Source organism: Ovis canadensis, chromosome 8 (assembly GCF_042477335.2).
Source record: "Ovis canadensis isolate MfBH-ARS-UI-01 breed Bighorn chromosome 8, ARS-UI_OviCan_v2, whole genome shotgun sequence".
In the NCBI taxonomy this organism is placed as follows: Eukaryota; Metazoa; Chordata; class Mammalia; order Artiodactyla; family Bovidae; genus Ovis; species Ovis canadensis.
In genome coordinates this window covers 12,135,641-12,159,246 of record NC_091252.1, presented here as the reverse complement: position 1 = coordinate 12,159,246, position 23,606 = coordinate 12,135,641, and the positions used below count along the sequence as shown (strand labels likewise).

At 40.4% G+C, this 23,606-nt stretch overlaps 1 protein-coding gene across 5 annotated transcripts in view; it reads left to right on the top strand.

The window, feature by feature from the left end:
* COL12A1 (collagen type XII alpha 1 chain) overlaps positions 1–22,168 on the top strand; it is a 122,030-nt gene extending 99,862 nt beyond the window's left edge. For 4 of the 5 annotated variants that reach the window (XM_069598943.1, XM_069598941.1, XM_069598940.1 and 1 more), the window contains exons 54-66: positions 996–1,082; positions 2,494–2,547; positions 3,623–3,718; positions 4,969–5,022; positions 5,373–5,426; positions 9,533–9,586; positions 11,221–11,292; positions 15,487–15,522; positions 15,631–15,697; positions 16,791–16,979; positions 17,926–17,994; positions 18,755–18,925; positions 21,118–22,168. In XM_069598943.1, the coding sequence (XP_069455044.1) occupies positions 996–1,082; positions 2,494–2,547; positions 3,623–3,718; positions 4,969–5,022; positions 5,373–5,426; positions 9,533–9,586; positions 11,221–11,292; positions 15,487–15,522; positions 15,631–15,697; positions 16,791–16,979; positions 17,926–17,994; positions 18,755–18,925; positions 21,118–21,293 (1,179 nt within the window). In that variant the 3' untranslated portion in view covers positions 21,294–22,168. Of the gene's footprint in view, positions 1–995; positions 1,083–2,493; positions 2,548–3,622; positions 3,719–4,968; positions 5,023–5,372; positions 5,427–9,532; positions 9,587–11,220; positions 11,293–15,486; positions 15,523–15,630; positions 15,698–16,790; positions 16,980–17,925; positions 17,995–18,754; positions 18,926–19,965 lie in introns of all 5 variants that reach the window. The other variant, XM_069598945.1, reaches the window with a different exon arrangement.
* Positions 22,169–23,606: the final 1,438 nt, after the last annotated feature.

The window sequence follows — 23,606 nt, the reverse complement described above, 5'->3', positions numbered from 1 at the left end:
CTTATTAAATCCTTTACAGGATCAGCCATCACACCTCTCTGGATGTCTAAGTAGAAATGCTCTGCTCGAGTGATGGCCTTCCCCCATATTATCTGTGTAGGTGGTGATGGTTACAAAGTTGAATGCTGAAGATGGATTTGAAGTTCTAGGCAAACAGTGAGATGCACACACCCACAAAATAAGTGTGCATTATTTTCTCAACAAATACTTACTGAACACCTGTTATAAGCCAGGCACTATCCTGTGTGCTGGAGTTACAGCAGTGAAAAGGAATACTCTAGTGAAAGGCAGAGGAAGAGGAAGAGTTAATAAGTAGGTATATACCATGTTATAGAGTGAAAAGTCATAGAAAACAAACCAGGGTACAAGGACAGGTAGCCAGGTGAGTACCCTCAGCCCTCAGGGATAAGGTGAGATTTAAGCAGAGACCTGAGTGAAGTAAGGGGACAAGCAATGTGGATAATGGAGAAAGAGCATTCCAGCCAGAGGTGACTGTAAGTGTAAAGGCCCCAAGGCCACAAGGTGACCTGAACATCTGAGAAGCAAGAAGTGGATGAGAGGGGCTGGGGCAGAGTGAAGGAGAGGGGAGGTGGTGGGCAGTGGAGCAGGCAAGGTGGTGGGGTGCTGTTTTGCAGACCGTGTAAGGCCTGTAGGCTGTGGAAGGGATTTTAAGTTTTATTCTGAATGAAATGGGCATCCATATCTGAAACACTCAGCATTTCTCTAATACCAGACTAGAGAGAATTGGATTAAATTACCAGGGGTCCTGATGATGGTTTTGTAAACATATCTTATGTGAGATTTCCTAAAGCAAAACTTTTAAAGACATAAAGGGGCATAGCAAGATTGGGCATAAGACTTTGTAAACATAATTAAAAATTATCCCTTTAAGTTGGGAAATAGATTTCCTTGTGTGTATAAGATCAGTGGGTGTGGCAGATAAGAGGCTATGTTTACTTTCAATTCAGAGATAAATATTCTTTTCCAAATTTCAGAGAGATGAAGCAAAATGCCCAGCTCTTCCGAACGCTTGCACATGTACACAGGACAGCGTTGGACCTCCGGGACCCCCCGGCCCTGCAGTAAGGAGTTTGAAATAGTCCTTCTAGTACTTCCAGTTAAATCTTTGGCATAATCATCCTTTGGTCAGTGTGTTGCGCATAAAATGCTTCTAGCCACTGGTGTGTTGTTGGACAGAACAAGATGAATTTCAGACCATTTTCACAGCTCATCTTGAGATCTGAACTGGAGTAAATCCAGAATAAAATCTGAAAGCATTTGAACACATTTCTCTACTCACATGAGAATGAATGATATGGGCTAGCATTCAAGAGCTTTTCAAGACATGGATTTGAGTTTCTCTCTTTAATTACATGATTTTGGAAATTCCTTACATCTCCTGAAAGCTTCTTGTACCTATGTTATGGAGCAATGATTGAGAAGCTGACCCTAAAAAACTTTAGAGCCTAGGATATGTGTATGTTATTAGCAAGCATATCATAGAATAACATATAGAGGATAATTATGTATGTGATGATATCATAAACTCTGGGTGAAAGTGTTGGGGTTAGGAATAACCTGAGTGAGAAGACTGACCAGGTCTTTCCATGGGGGGAGGGAAGACCAATAAAATGCAATGCAAAACACTGAAGAGTATAGTGTTAGATCTCGTTGATCAATTACATGTGACCCGGGCTGGTTTTTCAGAATGAAAGTGGTACCACTAAGCTTTACTGACCTCTTTTAAGAACATGGGTTAAGTAACATAGAAACAGCTTAAAGGGCCTCAGAATACCAGATTTTACTATACATGGTTGTTAACAAATAATGTAAATTGATTTTAGGTTAATTACAAACCAGCTCCTCATATATGGAATCAAAATGTATCTGGAATTAACATCATTTATTTTCTTTAATTAATAGTGACTTACCTGAGTTATATTTATAATCATAAAATTAGACCTTGGATGTGACTTCGATGTTTTTGAGAAGTAGGAATTTTTTTCCTAACTGTAAGATAATGTTGTTGGATATCAGTATCATGTTTATTTCCTCTTTGTTCAGTGAACAGGTCTCTGAATTCTTGTTACTAAATTACATGTTCTGAGACAGTCTTCTTATTGCATATTATTTTCCCTGAAGAATATACTCATATAATTCCAAAATAGATTTTTTTCCCTTAGGAATGCTTAAATATTGTATTTAAAGTAATGCTTTTTTTTTTAGTAAACCTCAAATTTTCAAATCAACTTCAAAATTTGCTAACAATTAAGGGAAGATCAGAATATAAAAATGAAATCCTTAAAAAGGTTTTGAAATTCTCCTTTCCCACACATTTGTATGATAGAAGGTATTTACTTCCATATTTCATAAATAGCTGTAGAATTATTGGTTGTCTGGAGTATGCGATGCTTCTTAAAGCAATTTTTATGTATCAGCTTCTTCCTTGTTTCCTATGTTTACCCTAAAATGTGCTCTTACCATGTATTTTAGGGAGGACCTGGTGCTAAAGGTCCGAGAGGTGAAAGAGGTGTCAGTGGGGCAGTTGTAAGTATATTTTAGAGTTCATTTACGTTTTCACCTATATGTTGAAGTCTCTTTATTCAAATTTCCGCTCACAGGGTAATGTGCCCTTGAACAAGCTGATTCAAGTTTAGTGAGCCTTAGGCAATATAATGATCTCTGTCTTGCCTCAGGATATCAGAACGGTAGATTAGATTAGTCAGATAAAGGGATGTGCAGGGAATGTCACTGAAGTGGGAATTGCCCATGGGAGACCTCTAGAAGCACCTAAGGGCTCTGCTCTCATATGGGGGAGCAGAGGGGGCGTCCTGGCCATCAGCTGGAAGACCCCCTCCAAGGAGCAGAGTCCCACTAGAGGGAGCTGGGGAGGGTTCCTCTCTCTCAGAGAAAGAGCCGAGCCCGCGACATCTGCCTTCGCTGGGGGTCACTGGCCTCTTCTACCGGTTCAAAACTGTCTCTGTAAGACAACTCCAGCATCTTGGGGGGATGTATTATGAAGGTGATGTGTAGTTTTTGTCATACCGTCATTAAGCTAACTCAGGAAAATGAGGCTGGGGTGCTGACCCAGGTCTGTCTAACTCCAGGTTTGTCCTTTTCTACCTGGACACCCTGCAAAGAAGCTCCTGCATAGAGTGAACATATCTGTTCTTTCCTTGCCTGATGTAGACATATGTTAGTCCCAGAAATCAGCCCAAGTCTAAGAGGCATCAGCACCAGCTTAAAAGAAATCAAATCTAGTGAATCTCAAGGTTTGATCTCTGAGTGAATCTAGGACTATAGATATATGAATATATTTGATGTATTTTGCTTTTTAAGAAACCTGTTCCCATGTGAAAATAGGTTGGGAAATTTAAGTGCTCTTGTGAATTTATTGTACTTTCCCGTTCTTTTAGTGAGTAGTCAAAGGAAGAAAGGGATGACATTAACAAATACTTTTATATTGGGTTGGCCAAAAGCTTCGTTTGGGTTTTCTGGTCAACCCAATAGATGGGGCGATTTCTAAAACGTTTGCAGATTCTAATTGGTATCTTAGAGCTGTGAAAACAGCCCTGGAAGGGTAGTCTATGACTCTGTGCTTGTTTCTCTGTTCTGTATGTAGGGTCCCCCCGGTCCTCGTGGAGATACAGGTCCTCCTGGGCCCCAGGGTCCTCCAGGCCCTCAGGGACCCAATGGCCTGTCTATTCCCGGTGAACAAGTAAGCACAAAGGCTTTCTGTATGAAATGAGGATGGTGGATTAATGCTGAATTTAACTGGAACATTTTCTACTCTATTTTGCCAAATTCAAGTGTTTTTTCAGAAAACTCAGCAAGTTTAGTCATTGAGATGACTTCCTGTGACTGTAATTTCAGATATGTAAATAGCATATGTAATAATACGTAACTATGTAGGAAAAATGGTTGCTACTTCTTTGACCTTTAAAAATTATTTTAATAAGTAATGCAAATATCCTTTAATATCCTGAAAGCTTTGAAATGGCTTTGAGTCTGTGGCAGGCCCTAAGGTTCTGTCTGATATTTATGACTTATTTATCTAGGTCATTACTTCAATAAAAATTTGTTTTATTCCAAATGCCAATCTGAACTTAGGAGAAGTGTCTTACCGTTTAAGGCTGGTGTTTCATTTAACTACTTTTTTCTATACTTTAAGATAAAACAAATACAGCATATGAATAAGAATCCAGATAATTACATAGTTTTAAATTTAAGTCTAAACTCCCTTTAAAGAAAGGTCTTTTTTGGCATTTAGAGAAAAAATAATCTATATCAGATATAGCTAGAGATGAAACATTTGAAGGAACTGGATTTTTCTTTTCACTCAAAAGGATTGAATGCAGGACTTCCCTGGGGGTCTAGTGGTTAAGACTGAGAGCTTCACTGCAGGGGGCACAGGTTCAATCTCTGGTCAGGGAACTAAGACCCTGTGTACCTCTCAGTGCAGCTGTGAAAAAGGAACAGGATTGAATGCATCTACTTTTAGCTTCGTACATCCACAGGGGAGTTTGGAGAGTTTTATTTCTATTTATTTTCTTATTACTACTATTAAATTATCAGCTTTAATTCAGATTTGCCTATTAACAAGTGTCTTCTAGCATGTTATACAGAACAAAATTATGTTACATTTCATTGGCTCTCCATTACAGTTAGCACCAAATTAAATATGTTAAATAATAAAAATAGTTTCCCCTTCAACTTGGGTTCTTTTAAAAAAGGCATATTATCCCATGATTATATAAAATGATCCCGTAACACGATAAATGGAAATTATAACAGCATTTGTAGTTTAAAAAGTGAGCATCAGTCCCCAAAATAATTTATTCATCTCCCTTCACAAATATGCTTCCTTGGATTTATGAAGTGATAGAGATTTCAGGAATGACTCATGTCTTCCCTTTTCACTGAATTTCTGTAAAATGCTGAGACCTGTTTTCCCACTGCTTGCTTCAGGGTCGCCAGGGAATGAAGGGCGATGCTGGAGAGCCAGGACTTCCAGGCCGGACTGTGAGTTGTTCTTCACCTTGCCTTTTCTTGACTCGTCAAGTGTTCTTTGCAAAGTTGCCCTTGTAGTGCCTCAGAAGGTGAACCAAGGTTAAGCCGCAGAGCAGAAGCCTGGCCGTTTTCCATTCCGTCGCCTGGTCTGAGGCTTCAGACTGGGGCTGTGCAGTCAGGTCTGGGCTTGTTGACTGAGCTAGCGTCTCGCTCTCAGGCTCACTCTGTGCTCAGTACTGAGTTTCTGTTCCTTCTCAGAGTCCCCTGACTTTTCTTCCAAACGTTTTGGAGAAGGACACGAATTCCTTTCCTCACACAAGAAGTTCATTACAGTGTTTTCTTGCTTGTTTCCTTTCGTGTAGGGAACTCCAGGATTACCTGGCCCACCAGGACCAATGGGCCCTCCAGGAGACAGAGTAAGTTTTCTTGTGTGGCTTCTAATGACGTTGGACATGATTATTGCCTATTAATGAACCGCCCCCCATCCCAAAGTTCAGTTGGTGTGGCTGGAAATAGAGTTCACATATCTCATAGGAGGCAGAAAAGCTAGTATCAGTGGACCAACTGACACCAGGGCAATCTCAAGGTCTATGAAACAAAATGGGGGGACTTTAAATGAGTCGTTAGAATTTTGGAAATTTTAAAAAATTCAGCATGCTCTGAAAACCAACAACTTTTGGTTCATTGGAAAGAGATTCAAGAATCCTAGAAAACTGAATCACATCTGAAAATTAAAAAATTTTTATGAGGCATGTTTTATGTAACTAAAAATAGTCTTGATTCCCGTGGCACTTTGCATGTGGTCAGGGACATCTTTTCTATGCCTTTAGAACTCAGATACCATCTGCAGGCCTCTGTGATGGATAGCAACTGGAACTTAGTAGGAATTTTGCTTATTTATGGCAGATCTCAGGTCTGTTGTTGAGTAATGAGGAAATCAGTGCAGGAAACCCAGTTTTTTCTAGGACAAGTAGGTGAGAAGCACAGTGAGTTCTGTGCTCTGTTTAATGTTACAGAAACATTTGGTTTCATAGGAGACCACAGATGCTTTAATAGAAGGTTTTAGAGCTGCTCAGAACCAAGGCACTAATGACTTCAGCACCTTCTGGTTTAGACAGCAGTCTGAGTGTTGTCTATATTCTGACTAATCAAGTCAAAACAGACTAGCAGCAGGCTCTGAGAGGGCCAAGGCTATAATAGTTGTCACTTACGCATTGATTTGTTAACCTTAACACCTCCAAGACACCATGGGGCAGAAGAGTTGGGTCAATCAGATGGAGCAAAGTTTTGCCCAGATAATACCAAATGTTGGATGATTTGCCAATGAAATTTATTTGTTCCAATGCCTACTTTTGAATTTCTGAGAAAATGAGGTCAAAGAGAAAACTGTTCTCTGGGAGCCTGGGACCCGCTGGTACTTATACATATTTTCTGACTCTTTTGAGACTGGCACTCTAGTTTTATTTGAATCCTTGTCTTATAATAAAGGACCACAATGATATTGCAAGGGTGACCAGTCGGTATATGCAATTAGTCAACAAAACCAAAAATATCACAGTCAGGAAGTAATAACGGATATTGAATATAGTTCAGTGTCCTATGATAAACCATGATAAGAAAGAATATGAAAAAGAATATATATGTATAACTGAGTCACCTTGCTGTATAACAGAAATTAAATACAACATTATAGATCAAATATATTCCAATTAAAAAAAAACAACAACAGAAGTAATGATGGGCTGCCTCACTTGCCACCGCTACTGCAGAGGCCGTGTTGGGTTGGCACGAGCTTCTGCATGGGTTCCATGCAGACTTGCTGGGTGGTCAGTGCCCACCCCACCAACATGCTCCTCCTGAGCTGGTGGTCAGGCAGCCGTCCCCACCATCACTGCTTCCCTGAAAAGTGAAGGGATGGGAAGGACTGTGTTTTTCACTCTCACATTTTAATCTGTGAATCCAGCTTTGTGGTGAGGCAACCCAGGACCCTCATGTTGAGAGGGAGGAAAGTTTTCAGGAAATTATTCATCTTTTTTCCATCAAAGCCTTGTACCTACAACTGTTTCCTGTCACTAATGCTGAGAGTAGGAGTCACAGCTGATGGAACATAAACGGTTTTGGAAAGTTAGACTTTGGGTGCAGGCATCTCAGCCAAAAGAGAAAGAAAGGGAGACAGAGAGAGGAAGGAAGGAATGAAGAAACTTGAACCCTGTGGTAGGAGAGAAGAGAATAAAAGCTCAGGAGAGCACGCCCAAGACCATGGTGATGAAGGAAGATGTCCTACCAAGATGCAGTTGGTAGAAGCAAGAGGTTTGGGTTGCCTTCAGCACAGATTGATTTTCAAATGAGCCACAGTTTTGGCGATGTTAGAAAGTAGCAAGACAAGTACATGTTCAGGCAAGTCGTACACGTGCATCTGTGAAAGCGACCACAGGTCCTTTTGGCCACCCTCCTATGGAGGGAAGCAGCAATAACTGCTGCAGCTTTGAAAATGGAAAGCAAAAAAAATAAAATTTGCAGCACAAAGTTCTGCAGATGGCTCAGTGGTAGCCCTTCTGAGGTCACCAGAATAGAATCCGCCTCATCCCAATTTAGGTATATGTTACTTCTAAGAGAAAATGGCTGGTTAGACCTAACTATCCGCTCATGAATGAGTGGATAAAGAAGATGTGATATTTTTGTATATGAATATATGTTTAATATATATAATAGAATATTATTCTGTCTTAAAAGAAGAGGGACATGCTATCATTTCCCAAAACATGGATAAACCTTGAACCTGGAGGACATACCACCTGAAATAAGCAAAGCACAGAAAGAGAAATACTGCATGATCTCACTTATGTATGAAATTTCAAAAAAGCTGAACTCCTGGAAGCAGGTGGCTGCCAGGGGCTGAAAAAGGGAGAAATGGGGAGATATTAGGCAAAGGATACAGAGTTTCAGTTATGCCAGAGAAGTTCTGGAGATTTAATATACATTATGATGACTATAGTTAATACTATATTGTGTACTTGAAATTTGCTAATAGAGTGTAAATAGTCTCACCACATAAAAAATGATAGCTCTGTGAGGTGATAGATGTGTTACTTTGATTGTGGTAATCAATACACAGTGTCTACATGTATCAAAACGTCACGTGTACACCATAAATATATATGATTTTGCCAATTATAGCTCAGTAAAGCAAGGAAAAAAGAGAAAATGGTTGATCAGGAAATTCTTAGGATGACTGAAGGAGGATTATTCATAGACATGATACTTACCTTAAAAAATGAAAGCAAAAGAGTGTTTTCTACAGTGGTTGGAGGACATTTAGATGACATTCAACTGTCCAAACCATACTCAGAGCATTTTTGCTTCTTAAGTGGCTCCCAGGAGTGGTGTTGATGTTACATCAGATGAACTTAGAGTCTGTTTTTTGTTAAGCAGGCCTAGATCTTCCAGAAAACAGTCTGAAATGTTTATCTCTATAAGTTTCTGAATTTTTTTGAAGGGACAGACTCTTTCTAATGCAATTTTAAAGAAATAATTTAAACTTCCTCTTTTGTAAAATCAATGGCATTGTGGATACTTAATGGAGGCAGTGATCCAAATGTTCTTGACTTTTTGCTAGGATCCAAGAATATGCATAAAATTATCACTTATTCTCAAAGGAGGCAAAATTTTCCTTTGACAGAGGAATGCAGCAACCATAAAAAACTGCCTGACTCAGAAATCCTCGGCTGGATTTCAGAGGTCTGCACTTGGGATGAATACTAAGCGGGCAGCGAGTGACTCATTCCAGGCAGAGGTCGTCTGGCACTGTGCAGGCTGCACAGAGATGCCCACTACTCCCGGGTAGATCTCTCCTCTCAACCCGATCTGGTATGGGTCTAGCCTGTATGTGAGATGAGGAGAGATGGACCACTAAACAATTAAGTGAGGACTGAGGATTTCCTTTCTTTCTGAGTGGTGGAGTTAAGGTGGTTTTGCCTCTTTCTTGGAGGGGAGGAGAGAAATCACCCAGGAGTGAAGCAACAGTGGTCCTGTCCTGGCTGTCTGGAAGCAAGGAAGGGAGTTTTCTAACCAGGTGGTTGGCCTCTCCTGCATCTTCTCTGACGTCACCTGGTTTCTTCAGCAACATTCCCTTCATCCTATTTTGATCCTTCCCAGGCCAGTTCGTGGACGTTGACTTTTCAGTAGAAAGGGCTAGTCTTCCTGTAGATTTCTTTATACTCTTATAAAAGGAAAGTTAGTGTCTTCATAATAGGAAACTGCCTTCTTTGGAGAAGACTAGTTTGATTCTTAAAATGATTTTATTTGTAGCCCTATAAATGACTGAGTTTAGAACTGAATTATTCAGTAAAAGGCATAACTTAAATGGAAAGCATTTTTTTTTGCATATTTGTCTTTGTATTGAAAAGTTACCTACAGTTGGGTTAAATCCCTCACCTGTCACTTTTATCATCCTGTTTAGTTTCTTTCCATTTTGCTTGGTCATTATTTCACTAATCCACACTTAATTTCATTTTTACAATAGGGCTTTACTGGAAAAGATGGAGCAATGGGACCCAGGGGTCCGCCTGGACCACCGGTAAGAATGGAATGCGTGACACTCATCTCCCTGTCCTGACCCCCTACTCCCACTTGCTAGGAAAACATTCAGTAACCTGACCTTTGAGGCATGTTCCATTTGTGCTGTGGACCACACTGTTGAGGGACCTGCTTGTTTTTATTCTCCTAAATCAAAATCGGCTAGAGAAAACAGATGTGTTAAAATAGAGAGTCTTTCTGTTTAATCAAGTTATACTTGAAAAACAGAAAAATATCCCTAACTTGTTAGTGCCCTAGTTCCTTCCATGTGTAGTGTACATTAAGTGGTGGGTTTTATGATCCTGCTGGTCATTTCCTCTTTTAGAATTATAAGAGGCTGTAGCTTTAAGTTATTTGAATTTTAAGGATATTAATTACTGAACAGCTTTAAGTCATTCAGAGGATGTAATTCTTACTGAATAGGTTTTCTAATTAAGATCTTTGGGAAAAATACTGAAGCCAGTGACTCTGAAAGAAGTATCTGTATACTTGCATCCAGGTGAGATTGCAATTACATTGTTGGAGGTAATGGATGCTCTTCATGGCTTCTGGCTGGATATGAATGATTTATGTTTAATATATATGTTCTCAAGTAGAGTTGAAAATGTATAGTAAACTTTTGCTTAAAGTATTTACTACAGAGATTAACATTTATATGATTGATGAATAGAAGAGTGTTTTACAGAAATCTGATGATTCCATTTTAAGGAAATTTTAGCTTTAGAAGATAATGTATTGTCTAGCAATATTATCCCATGGACGGAGGAGCCTGGTAGGCTGCAGTCCATGGGGTCGCTAAGAGTCGGACATGACTGAGCAACTTCACTTTCACTCTCCACTTTCATGCATTGAAGAAGGCAATGGCAACCCACTCCAGTGTTCTTGCCTGGAGAATCCCAGGGACGGGGGAGCCTGGTGGGCTGCCATCTATGGGGTCGCACAGAGTCGGACACAATTGAAGTGACTTAGCAGCAGCAACAATATTACAAACATTTTACTAAAATATGTGTGAAAGTCGCTCAGTCGTGTATGACTCTTTGCCACCCCACAGACTAAACTATGGCTAAAGTTTCTTGAAGATGTGCTAAAAGGGAGAAATTCTTATGGTTTTGATGGGGTTGAGGGTGCTGATATGATAGAAGAGAAGTACGCTTTATTCAAATGCACCAAAGAAAAAGTGAGTTTCTAGGCTGAGCTACAACTTCCTGGAGATAAGGGGAGCTCCACCACATGGTGCTCAGATACCTTCTCAATTTCTTCCCCAAACAAAGTTTTCACTCCTGTCTTTTGATGTGTTTTCTATTTTGATAACAGAAATAAACGAAAAGAAATTGCTTTCTGTAAATTCATTTAGTAGCCAATTTACTAGGATCTCAGTCTGTAAATGGTGAAACTGATTAAAAACAGTATATGTATATATTTTTCAAATGGTCTCAAGTGTATTTTTCAACTATACACTCCATAAAGACTGAATAGGAACTTTTGGTATTTTTTTCCTCCATGTTATCTTAAATTTAATTTTATTCTTCCTTAATATGCTGAAAGCTTTCAAAACCCGCCATGCTATGTTAGTTTACTTTACATGAGACTCCTCTTTCATGGTAACCTTTTGTTTTCTCTGCCTGTGTGTTGCAGGGAAGTCCAGGCTCTCCAGGAGTCACAGGACCAAGTGGGAAACCGGGAAAGCCCGGAGATCACGGCCGACCAGTAAGTGGATGGCTTGCATGCCTAGTCATTCCACTGTGAGTGATGAAGAGACTGCAAAACTGTGGCATATTTATGTTATCTCTGCTGTAATACGTTTGAAGCATTTGTTGAAACTATGCTAAACCCATGGATTTAACTTGGTACTAGTTCTAAAATTTTCTCTCCAAGTTATAACATTCTGGGATGAAAATTGTGGTCATAGGGTTTCTTTAAAAGGAGAATGGGATTATGAGCCAAGACACATATTTCTGCACTGTATAAACACTCAGAGCTGGGTCAGCAGAATCATTCTTTTTATTTAGGAGCGGTATGCAGCTTAAGACAGAAAAACACATGATGGTCCACGGCGCCCCTGTGGATGCTCTGCACGTTAACCCTTTGTGAGCGTTCTGTGGCCATGCCACTCGCTCTCCTTCTGTGGAGGATGCTAGAGCCTTAGCCCCAGAATGAAAAGGATTTATCTAATCCATTGTCTTACTTTTTTACACTGCCCTGCTCCAACTCATATCCAGTTTAACTTTCTTTTTATCAGATGTTTTGGTTAAAATAATAGTTGAGCTGGTATAATGCATATCTTCCATTTTCAAATTTGTAACTCCAAAACTGAATGCTTCCCAGGTGGCGCTAGTGGTAAAGAGTCTGCCTGTCAATGCAAGAGACAGGATTTTGATCCCTGGGTCAGGAAGATCCCCTAGAGTAGGAAATGGTAATCCCCTCCAGCTTTCTTGCCTGGAACATTCCATGGACAGAGGAGCCTGGTGGGCTACAGTCCATGGGATCACAAAGAGTCAGGCATGACTGAGCGACTGAGCACATATTTGTAATGACTTTTGGGTTCCATATTCTTCCTTACAAGCTCTTCCCTATTTATGTCTATGAAGAATAAATTTATTTTAAGCAGTTTTTTTCTGAGTAGAATTCTGAAATATAAAAATTTATTTCGAAGATCATGAAGTCTGAAATTAGTAATAACACACCTATCAGAGCTGTTCTCTGAATGGAACTTTACTCTTAAGTATTGTCCAAGTTAAAAAAAAAAAAGTATAAATCCAAGTTAAAATAAAAAAAGTTTAATGTCAAACTAATTTAGGGTAGATCTTTATGTGACATGGCATGCTTTCTACGTTTACATAAAATTAAGCAAGCAGCATAAAGATGAAAGGCCTCCTGATAGGCCTCATACACTGTGTATACTCTAGCACATGACCATATTACTCTCTTTTCGTTAATGAATCATGGCAGAAACTTCACAAGATCGGTTAAAAGTACACGGAACTTTTCAACCCATTCAGAATTCTGTTTCTTTTTATGATGACAAAAATAGAGTCTAGCATACGAATATCACTGATGTAATTGATGGCTGCAGCTAGAAACCTGAAAGAAATTTCTACTTTCTTTACTTGAAATGAGATCCCAAGATACTGGCAATAAAGATGAGTTCTAAATCATATATACTAGACCAGTCTCAGAGAGGCAGTAAATTAAAAACAAAACAAAACAACAAATGGGAACAGAGTAGCAGTTAATGCAAAAAAGAGTCCCTGAAATTTACAAAAGGCTCCAAGCTAAATAATGTTTCCATGAGAGTCCAGTACTTTTGGTAAAGGGAGAGTCAAGCTCCAGTTTTTCTTATAACTACAATTTGGTGACATTTATCTGGACGTTATCCACTCCATTTTCCTCCTTTCAGTTCAGTTCAGTTCAGTCGCTCAGTCGTGTCCCGATTCTTTGCAACCCCATGAATCACAGCACGCCAGGCCTCCCTGTCCATCACCAACTCCCGGAGTTCACTCAGACTCAGGTCCGTCGAGTCCGTGATGCCATCCAGCCATCTCATCCTCGGTCGTCCCCTTCTCCTCCTGCCCCCAATCCCTCCCAGCATCAGTCTTTTCCAATGAGAACTCTTCGCATGAGGTGGCCAAAGTACTGGAGGTTCAGCTTTAGCATCATTCCTTCCAAGGAAATCCCAGGGCTGATCTCCTTCAGAATGGACTGGTTGGATCTCCTTGCAGTCCAAGGGACTCTCAAGAGTCTTCTCCAACACCACAGTTCAAAAGCATCAATTCTTTGGCACTCAGCTCTCTTCACAGTCCAACTCTCACATCCATACATGACCACAGGAAAAACCATAGCCTTGACTAGATGGACCTTAGTTGGCAAAGTAATGTCTCTGCTTTTGAATATGCTATCTAGGTTGGTCATAACTTTTCTTCCAAAGAGTAAGCATCTTTTAATTTCATGGCTGTAATCACCATCTGCAGTGATTTTGGAGCCCAGAAAAATAAAGTCTGACACTGTTTCTACTGTTTCCCCATCTATTTCCCATGAAGTGATGGGACCGGATGCCATGATCTTCGTTTTCTGAATGTTGAGCTTTAGGCCTTTTTCGCTCTCCACTTTCACTTTCATCAAGAGGCTAAAGTGGTAAATTGCCCCTCCTTTTCTTCTCTCTTCTATTTACATTTGGTTTCTAAAACCAAAACTAGCAGTTGCATGTATAAAGGTCTTAGCAGGGAACTTAGCTCAGTCACCGTTAGCTTGTCATTAGTGCTTGTATGCAGAGTTGCCTTCCTGTTAACATATAAAACCTGATGTTGTATAGTGGATGTTTCCAAGAACTGCTGATGGAATATTTTTATTCATTTACTCAGCACCCTTCGGTTTGGTGCCTAACTGTGCTAGCTGGCATTCTAGGGTCTGGATAAAACCATAAACAGGGTGAAGTCCTTGCCCTCATGGAGATCCTAGTGGGAGATATAAACCAAAAATGTAAATACATAATATAGTTTCTGGTGATGATGAGTGATATGAAATAAAGAGACACAGAGTAAGGTTTTAGGGGCTCATTATGGTGGTGTGAATGGGCTGTTTCAGATGCAGCAGTCAGCGAGCCTGTCCAAGCAGGTGCAGCGAGGCTGGAGCATCTGTGGGAACATTATTCCAGGTGTGGGGAAAGATGAACAAAGGCTGAGGGAGGGTGAGTGTGGCATGTGGATGGAACAGCAGAGACATCCGAGCACCTGAAGCGAAGGAAGTGAGGAGAGGCGAGGTCAGGCAGCTGGGCAGAGGCCATCATGTGGTCTACCCAGACCACACTTATTCTAAGTGTGATAAGAAGCCCTTGGAGCCAAGGATGACTTGGGCCGATTTTCCTCCTAAAAGTAACACTCTGGCTTCTCTCTGGAGAACAGACTCGAAAGGGGCAAAAGTGGGAGAAAGGAAGACCAGTTGGATGGATGTTGAGGAGTTGAGGCAAAAGTCTTGGAGACGGTAAGATGCAGTTTGGGATGTTATCTGAACATTAGATTTTTCAGTGGTGTGGGTATTCCATTCCGGGGGTAGCCTGGAGATATACAGAAAGACAAAAACTTCTTGCATTAGAAGGAAGACTTTTTCCAAGATGTTCTCATGGCCAGTGAGAGGCCTGACAGAATAGGAAAGGGGGTAGCAGAGGATGAGATGGTTGGATGGCATCACTGACTCAATGGACATGAATTTGAGCAACCTCCGGGAGATACTGAAGGACAGGGAAGCCTGGTGTTTGCAGTCCACAGGGTCACAGAGACTTGGACACAGCTTAGCGACTGAACAACAAGAACAAATTCTGTAGTTGTGCTTGGATGTGGGACCACCATTTGGATTAAGTCCTTTAATAAGTGAGGCATATAGCCCTTTCATATTCAATGCACAAAATCACTAGAAGAAGTTAGAGACGCAGTTTAGTTAGGGAACTGATGGACGGTCTTACTATTACAAGGTCTTCTGGGTTCTTACTAGAACTGAACCAAGATTAACCTACAATCGCCAGTTGAGCTCCCCAGCCATACTGACATGATAAAAGGGTAGAATGTTAGCAAGGGCAATGTGACATGTATTTCAGTTCCCGATCTCTATTTCGAATGGGCATGATAAAATGAAGACGCAATACATAACTTCTAAACGTGATCATAAAATTCACATCTCAGCACTATTTTGGAGGACACGTGCTTCTGAGAGAGGGAGAGAGAGAGACAGGGAGACAGATTAGATTCCTTCTTACAGACAAGCGAAATGCGAGTAACTTCAGTGTGAACATGATGTGTGATTTTGCTAATTTGTTAGAAAATAGACCTTGCTGTCTTTCCTCATGTCCATTCATAAGTCATTTGAGACCGTGTTTGTCAGTTTGTAATATCTGAAATTCCTGTATTTCAGGGTCCATCAGGATTGAAAGGAGAGAAAGGCGATAGAGTACGTATTTCTTAAAATTTGACTTACAAGTTTGCTTTGTGTGTTAAACGTTGAACTCTGGAACTATGAGAATAATATGCTGACCGACTTGCTGCTTTACTTCACTAGGGAGACATTGCTTCCCAGAACATGATGCGAGCAGTCGCAAGACAAGTCTGTGAGCAGTTGATAAGCGGTAAAATTTCTCTGCCTTTGAATATATGTTTAAGTTAATTGCAGGAAAATGCAGAGTATTTTCTAAGATACATACTTTCTAAGACAAATGTTTCTATTTCATTTTCACAACCTCTTTTTTTATACATTGTCAGTTTTGTATCCTGTTAGATAAAGCTGATGATATTTTAATGATTGTGATCAAGATAAAACAGTAACCCAAGGTAAAATAATAGCCAGTTATCTTTATATTCAGTCTGATACAAAATCACATTTTAAAAGGGCCTTTCAGTTTCAGTATTATTGTTTTTTATTGGGTTTCCATTGAAGCAGCAATCATTGCATCTTTTAAGTTATGACGTTTGAGTTTTACTAACTCTTAAGGAAGGAGGACCATGGAGATTAATTTGATCCTGAAAAGTCCACGTTGATGGGGAACTTTTTATTGCCTCCTTTTGATTCATGGGCTCTTTCTCCTTATTCCATGAAATTTATTAAGTGATAAGGCCTAGTGCCTGCAAACTGAGTATGACCTCCAACTCAAGGCCCCCCTTTTCAGAAGATTTAGGCCAGCTGTCTCCCAGGGTGGTTCCAAGGAGCCCCTGCTTCAGAGTCACCGATGCTGCGTGTGAGAAATGAGTTCCTTGCTCACCCTAAATCTGGTGAATCACTCTTTGGAGATGAGACCCAGAAATTTGTAGTGTTTGAAGTATCTCACAGGTGACTCCAGCTTACACTAAAGCCTGATTATCACTGCTGTAGGCACACACACACAAATGCTGTCATTTATTAATTTTAAAAAAGGTTCTCTTTTGAGTGACATCTTTGGGCAAAACCTTGGGGCTTCATATCAGAACCATGTTAAACTTTCACAAGTGTTTTATGTTTAGAGTAATGCTGATGGCTTACTAGACAGTATTTGGTGTTCTTATCAGGGATCATTTTGTCTGGGATGACTGCAGTGTTTTATTTTAGGGTTGGGATTCTAATTAAAATGTTTGCCGGAAGGGGCAGGAACAGAGATGAATGTCACTAAATACTAAGAGAAATCTGTTTCATGTCCTCATCCACTCCTTTCTGTGTTTCTGACTAATAAGTCTTATTTTAATTTTTAGGTCAGATGAACAGATTCAATCAGATGCTGAACCAGATTCCAAACGATTACCACTCAAGTCGCAACCAGCCAGGCCCTCCAGGCCCCCCAGGCCCCCCCGGCAGTGCAGGAGCCAGAGGAGAACCAGGACCTGGGGGGCGGCCCGGCTTCCCAGGCACACCAGGGATGCAGGGGCCCCCTGGGGAACGAGGTAGGTATTCTCCGCTGCTGCCTAGGCATCAAGGAAGGAATCTGGAAGTGTAGAAGCTGGGTCGAAAAGCACGTGGAAGGCTGAGCTTGGCAAACGACGCTGGTCTTGTTTGGACAGCCCCAGAAGAGCTATGCATCCCTGAACCTGTTCTTCTTTCCAGGCAGCTGCAGGCTATAGAGATCCTTATCTTAGAACACAGGAAGATTTTGTCAGGAGATCTTGGTCAAGACAATGCCATTTTCTGATTGTTGTTGTTAGCGAGCAAAATTGTTTCTTGGCAAAGGGAATCAGGCACTAAAACCTTATTAATTGTTTTGACTGGCAAGAGCTGGGCAGCAACTGAATGTAAGCAGCCTTAGGATTTTAAATCCAAATTCTTCTGGTTCCTTTACTCAGGGTCTGGAACTGGTCTTATGTGTTTATTTGGCTTTAATTTCATGGTAGATAAGTGTAATTGAAGGAAAAGAAGAAAAACAAGATTATCTGATTCCAGATGGTTCAGCATGCTGGGGACTGACTTTGTGAAAGTAGTGGTTAACATTTTGGGGAAAACCTAGATGCTTCTATAATTCTAATGGTTTAGATGCCATCCTCATAGGGTTACTGAAGCTAAGGTAACTTTGAGATGTCTTCAGTGGGTTCTAATTCTTTATTCAAGATTTCTGTTCTTAATTACTGTTTCTAAAATAATATATTCGATGTGTTTGTTTTCTTCAAATTATTTTTCCCCTGACTTGTAGCCAGATTTGTTTCTTGGCCATGAATCTGGAATTACACAAATGTCTAGAAAGAATTTTGGCTTATAAAGTGGACTTCTGTGAAAAATTGGGTTCTGCTTTTACTAAGGGAAATGAATTACATAAATCAAGTATTATCGGTTCCGATGTAAACTACATTTTTCCCAGATAATTTTCCCTCTGTGTTTTACAATTTTGTCCTTGCTTAGGTTTGCCGGGAGAGAAAGGTGAAAGGGGTATTGGATCTCCAGGACCTCGAGGGCTGCCTGGCCCCCCAGGTAGGTTTTGCTGGTACATCAGACAAGAGAGCATGTAAGTACTGAGAGAGCACACAGCCCTCCTCAGAGGCACAAACTCATCCTGTGAGCTTCAGGCAGGCTGATCATCATGGTATATATTTGAGCAAGAAGTTCCTCTTGATCCTGCTCATTTTTATGTTTTGTTAAAAAAAAAGTTTCAGCACATTCTATTTAAGATTTACTCTTAACTTTAATATATGAGGGTCTGAGTTTTAGTGACAGAGGGATGCTGTTTTCTTTTTATGGGATTCCTATTTTTTTTTTTCCCCCTACATGTTTTGTTTGGCCTCACAGCTGTTAAGGATGGTGTCATTTCCTGTTCCTTCCGCTGTTCTTCAAGATGCTAAATAGACTAATAGACTACTGCTAATGGACTGAGGAAATATATCCTCATTAGAAATCCTGATACATCCCAGTGTTTCATTCACAGGCTTTTTATTGATGTTGTTCTATGCATTTTGTTTACTAGATTGAGAATGAATTGTTTTTTTCACTGTAAGGTCCATGAGACCCTTGCAACCATGGTCGGTTAAATCTTTACATTTGTGTTAACCATGAGTAAGTATCAGTAGCTTCAGAAATAACATTGGTTCATACTGGTGATTTCTAAGGAAATATTTTCTTACCATATGCTAGAGAATCAGCTGGTCTTGAAGTAGTGGAGATGCCAAAGTATTGCTGACCGCCTTAGGAGATGCATTTAACAAGAAGGGCAATATTTGTCTTAAACCCACAATAGGCCCACAAGGAGAATCGAGAACGGGTCCGCCAGGGTCCACAGGTTCCAGAGGTCCTCCAGGTCCCCCTGGTCGTCCTGGAAACTCAGGTATCCGAGGCCCTCCAGGTCCTCCTGGATACTGTGACTCATCCCAGTGTGCCAGCATCCCATACAACGGACAAGGCTATCCAGGTATGTGTTGCCATTATAGGGACCCAAATTCAACTGAATTTAAAAAACCTGTATGGAAATAAAGTTCCCTAGGATTGAAGGAAAGTTGATTTGAGGATTTCTTGAAGATAGCAACTCTTTCAGTTGTGTGTTTCGATTATGTAGTAATAGTCTCTCTCAAAAGAATCAATGTTAATTTTAATGACATTATTTCAGATAGGAGTTGAATAATTATTTCTCCTTCTTTCTATACTTTTGCATTTATCAAATCACAACATAACTTCTCTGTTTCTCCTGATAGTTCAAAGAATGTTATTGATTTTTTTTTTTTTTTTGCCTAAAGGTTGGGAACAGGGATTTGTTGAGTACAACTGTAGAATGCTAAGAATATATATAAAATTTGTTTTGGGAATCTAATGTGTAGGCAGACTATTTGATAACATAGTGGAGGCAACTGAAAATATTTCACTATTTCACTTTGTCCATGGAATTAGTATTTTATAAACTCTGGGAACTAATTTTTCAAGAGTTGGTCATGAAATTCTAATATTTGACAATTTGACAATTACAGGAGGCAGAAGTCTCTTAAGCCTGAATTTGGGGAATATGGGGACAGAGGCAATATGCTGATCTAGAAATTAAAAAAATTAATGCTGTGGGCAGTGGTCAGCAGTGCCCTTTTTCATCAGTGCACCCTCAAGCATCTTGCAAGTTATACAGATGATACTGCTGTTTGATATGGTTGGCTCCTAGCAAGTAGTGCATGAGTAGTTGAATACCTAAATATCTATATATCTATATATTTATGTACATACTTACATATGACCAAAAATAATCATGAATCTTAAATTTCTTATGCAAACCATTCACAAAATTGCAATTTCATTCTTTATAAAAGAAATTTGAATTACCTCTGCCTTCTGGTATGTATGAGTAACTTGAAATATATGGATATATACATATATAATTTAACCATTACATACTTAAATGAATGTGTATAGATATTTTTTTTTTGCATAGTAATTCAACTTTTAAAAACTATCATCTTTGACCTGTTTCAGGTTCCGGCTAACAAATTTTCTAAGTCGCCAGTGCTGCTTACAGTTTGAATACATGAAAATCCTGTTTCTGAGATGTTTGCGCACGTGCTTATTAGAAAATGAGTCTGTATGGAAATCTCACCACAGATCTGGTTAACGAACCGGGTGGACATCATAAAGGAGGGTGGAGACTCTTTATACTAACTTGAATGAGACAAAAGCAGTGATGTTAGTTTATAAGCCTGATGCATTTCAGTAATAATGTAGAAAAATATTATTTAAAAAAAAAAAAGTTCAAACACAGCTCATGAGGTGCCTCGGTTGTGAAAGAGGTGCATAATAAAACTACTAACCGCGGAGATGATGCCATTTTGGGAAAAACAATTAACCTGGTTAAAGAGAAGTACCTTATGTAAATAATAAACTAATTATGGCTTGTAAATGATTTGTATGTGATACTGTCCACTAAAATCACTTAACAATTCTACAATCAGCTTCTGCCTGCCGCTTGCTCTCTGCCGGAATAACATCGAATTAGAATCTCCTCATCTCTTGCTTGTTAGCGATGTCTGATTACCTTATGTACATGTATTCTCATTTGGGTTTTTGTAATCGCCCTTTTCAAACCAAAATTTTAGAATCCCTTTTTTTCTTCCTGTTTCGCTGTCGTCACGGGTGGTCCTCACCCACCAGTTGTAACTCAGGCTGTGGGCCAGACAGCCACAGAAAACGTCATGTACTGTATATTACTTGGTGATAATTGATTTTCACCTCCAGAGTTCAGTTTTAAGGAGCTAATATAACTTCCCCATCACCTCCTCATCTTTCCCAGTGGTTCTCTGAACTGAGGAATTCGAAGTCATGAAGTTACTTGGGGATGCAAAAAAAAAAATCCTATCTAGGTTGGTCGACAGTTTTCTTTGGCACAGTCGCTGACCCTCCCCAGGTGTTTGTGCAATGATTGTATTTACTGCTGGACCTCTGAAGGTTACAAACAAGTGCCATTTCAGATCACCCAGTGCTCTCTGCAAATGGAAGGAATCAGAACGTTGTAATTTCTCTGCTTTTATAGTCATGAGATTAAGACTGTAGTCCCCTCGGGTGATGGTTTAGCTTTTGGTGTGTGTGTATTCCTTCCAAATCATGCCGTAACTGTAATGTTGAATCGGACAGAGCCCTACGTGCCAGAGGGCGGGGCCTACTTGCCCGAGCGCGAGCCCTTCATCGTGCCGGTGGAGCCCGAGCGGACAGCCGACGAGTACGAGGACTACGGCGCCGACGAGCCCGCAGGCGAGCATCCTCCCCACGCGCGCTGGCGGCGCGCCCTGCCCCACCGCCCCCGGCAGTGACCCTGACCCCGCGCGCTTGCGCAGCGCGGCCGGGCTGCGGGGAGGTGTTCGGATTCCCATTTACAGGTCAGACGGAGCAGTGGACGTCTTACCTGCCACGTTTCTTCCGGCGTTGCTTCATCGGAGAGTACCCTTTCTGACTGTTAGCGAACCTTGTTCCTGCAGGAAGCCTAGCTCGCTGCCCGCGCAGTCTGTAGAAGTCTTTTGCCTTTGCCCTTGAAGTTGCTTGCAAGATCCTTTGTTCACAAAAGCTGCGGGGAGAGAACCTGCCCTGTGCCTTAATTAGGTAGCTCAGCAGGCAGCCTCAGTGAAACTTAAGCAGTTAAGTCCTGGAACCCAGAGCGACGGTGTATTTCGAGAGGGCAGTTTATCTTTTCCAATACTTACCTGCAATTCAGTTACACCCCCATCCAAGCAGTTTCCCTAGTAAAACCAAAAAAGAGGGAAAAGTCACTCCATTGCAACTGTTTATCTTCCTTTTCTACTCTCTGTCATACATTAGGGCATAGAATGCTCTTATACATCTCTTTTTAAAAACCACAAACCTTAAGCCATGTAGCTGAAGTTATTGTATCAACTGGATACAGTTCCATATTGCCTTAAACCTCCTTGTTTTAGACACGCTAACATTTATGCTAAATTGCAGATTATTCTGCAGAGATGGAATTGCATGTTTGTGTTGTATATTTAGTATGAACTTTTTTTTTTCCAGAACATAATGTTAGTTATCGAAAGCAGTTGGAAAATGTTTGCAAGACTATGAACATAGAATTGCTGCTTTTATATTTTAACTGCAGATTGTGAATTTCACTGCCTTATATTATTTATTTCTGAAACAAAAGAGGCATTTTTCAATAAAACTACTGAAAATTTGACATGGTATGTTTTTTCTTTAATGTCCGTTGGGACTATTCAGGCCGTTGTTACAACAAACAAGTTCATATCCTTGGATACGGTTACAAAGCTTGTTACTATTAAATTATGGTAAATAATGTTAGATTTTTAATGATATGGTGAAGTCATAGAAAGTAGTGAGAGAGCCTTTAAAGGCCCAGCAGATTTCAAAGGCTTTATTAGGAATGTAGAGGATATGTGGGTTGGTGGAAAAACAACCAAGTATCCTAGGAGACCCCGAGCAACCAAACAAGCTTTAACAAGTCACATGATTTCACGTGCACTTACTCACTCCCCTATACCGTGCTTTACCCAATAGCATGTTTAACTACAAAAAGAGTAACTCCTTAGTGATTCCTTCTTTTGTACATTTTATGAACACAATAACATCATTTTAAATACCAAAGAAAACAATGTTCATTTGAAAGAACCAACATCAATTGAAGAGAGAAGTATGGAAAGAAAATTTTCCACAGAGTAAAACATAAGGTTTAAGTACTTCCTGGAGACCAAGATCAAAAAGACTAGATGATAAATGATTGTATTGTTTGATTAGGAGTTTTAAGCAGGTCGCCAAATTCATAGTATTCACCTGTAATTTCTGATACATACATTTTAAAGTTGAAGGAGACCCCTGAGACCATCCCAGTCCAAGTCCTCACTTTAAGCGGAAGAAGCAGACTCACTTGATCAGAATCAGATGGAACCCTGGTCTCCTACATTGCAGGCAGTCCTCTGCATTGCAGGTGGGTTCTTTACTGACAACTATCAGGGGGGCCCTAAAACCTCAGATACCTCCTCATTAATCTGATTTTCCTCCACTGTCCCCATCAACCACCAGTTCCTGAGGCTAGAATTTTGAGTCATTGTAAACTCTTTTCTCCTTTCACTTTGCACATCTAATTCATCAAGTCTAACTGACTGAGCTCCTGCATACATATCTTAATCACCCCATTGTTACTACTGAATTTTAGATGCTTGGGATCTCTTATCAGGAGTGTAATCGCAGTCTCTTAAATGGTCTTTTTTCCCTGTAGCCTTTGTTGACTTAAAAAAATGTACAACAGGGGAATTGTGAAAAGCGAAAGTGAAATTCGCTCAGTCCGTGGAATTTGCCAGGCCAGAATACTGGAGTGGGTAGATGGATGACAGGCATGAATCCCACATGGTAGACGGATTCTTTACCTGCTGAGCCACAAGGGAAGCCCAAGAATACTGGAGTGGGTAGCCTACCCCTCCTTCAGGGGATCTTCCCAACCCAGGAATCGAACTGGGGTCTCCTGCATTGCAGGCGGATTATCAACTGAACTATCAGGGAAGGTGAGTTAAGCTTTATCTGGGGCAAAATGAGCCCTACCTGAGAGCACCTCAGCTCTGAGAACCCACTCCAGAGTGGCAGGAGGAAAAAACTAGGTTATA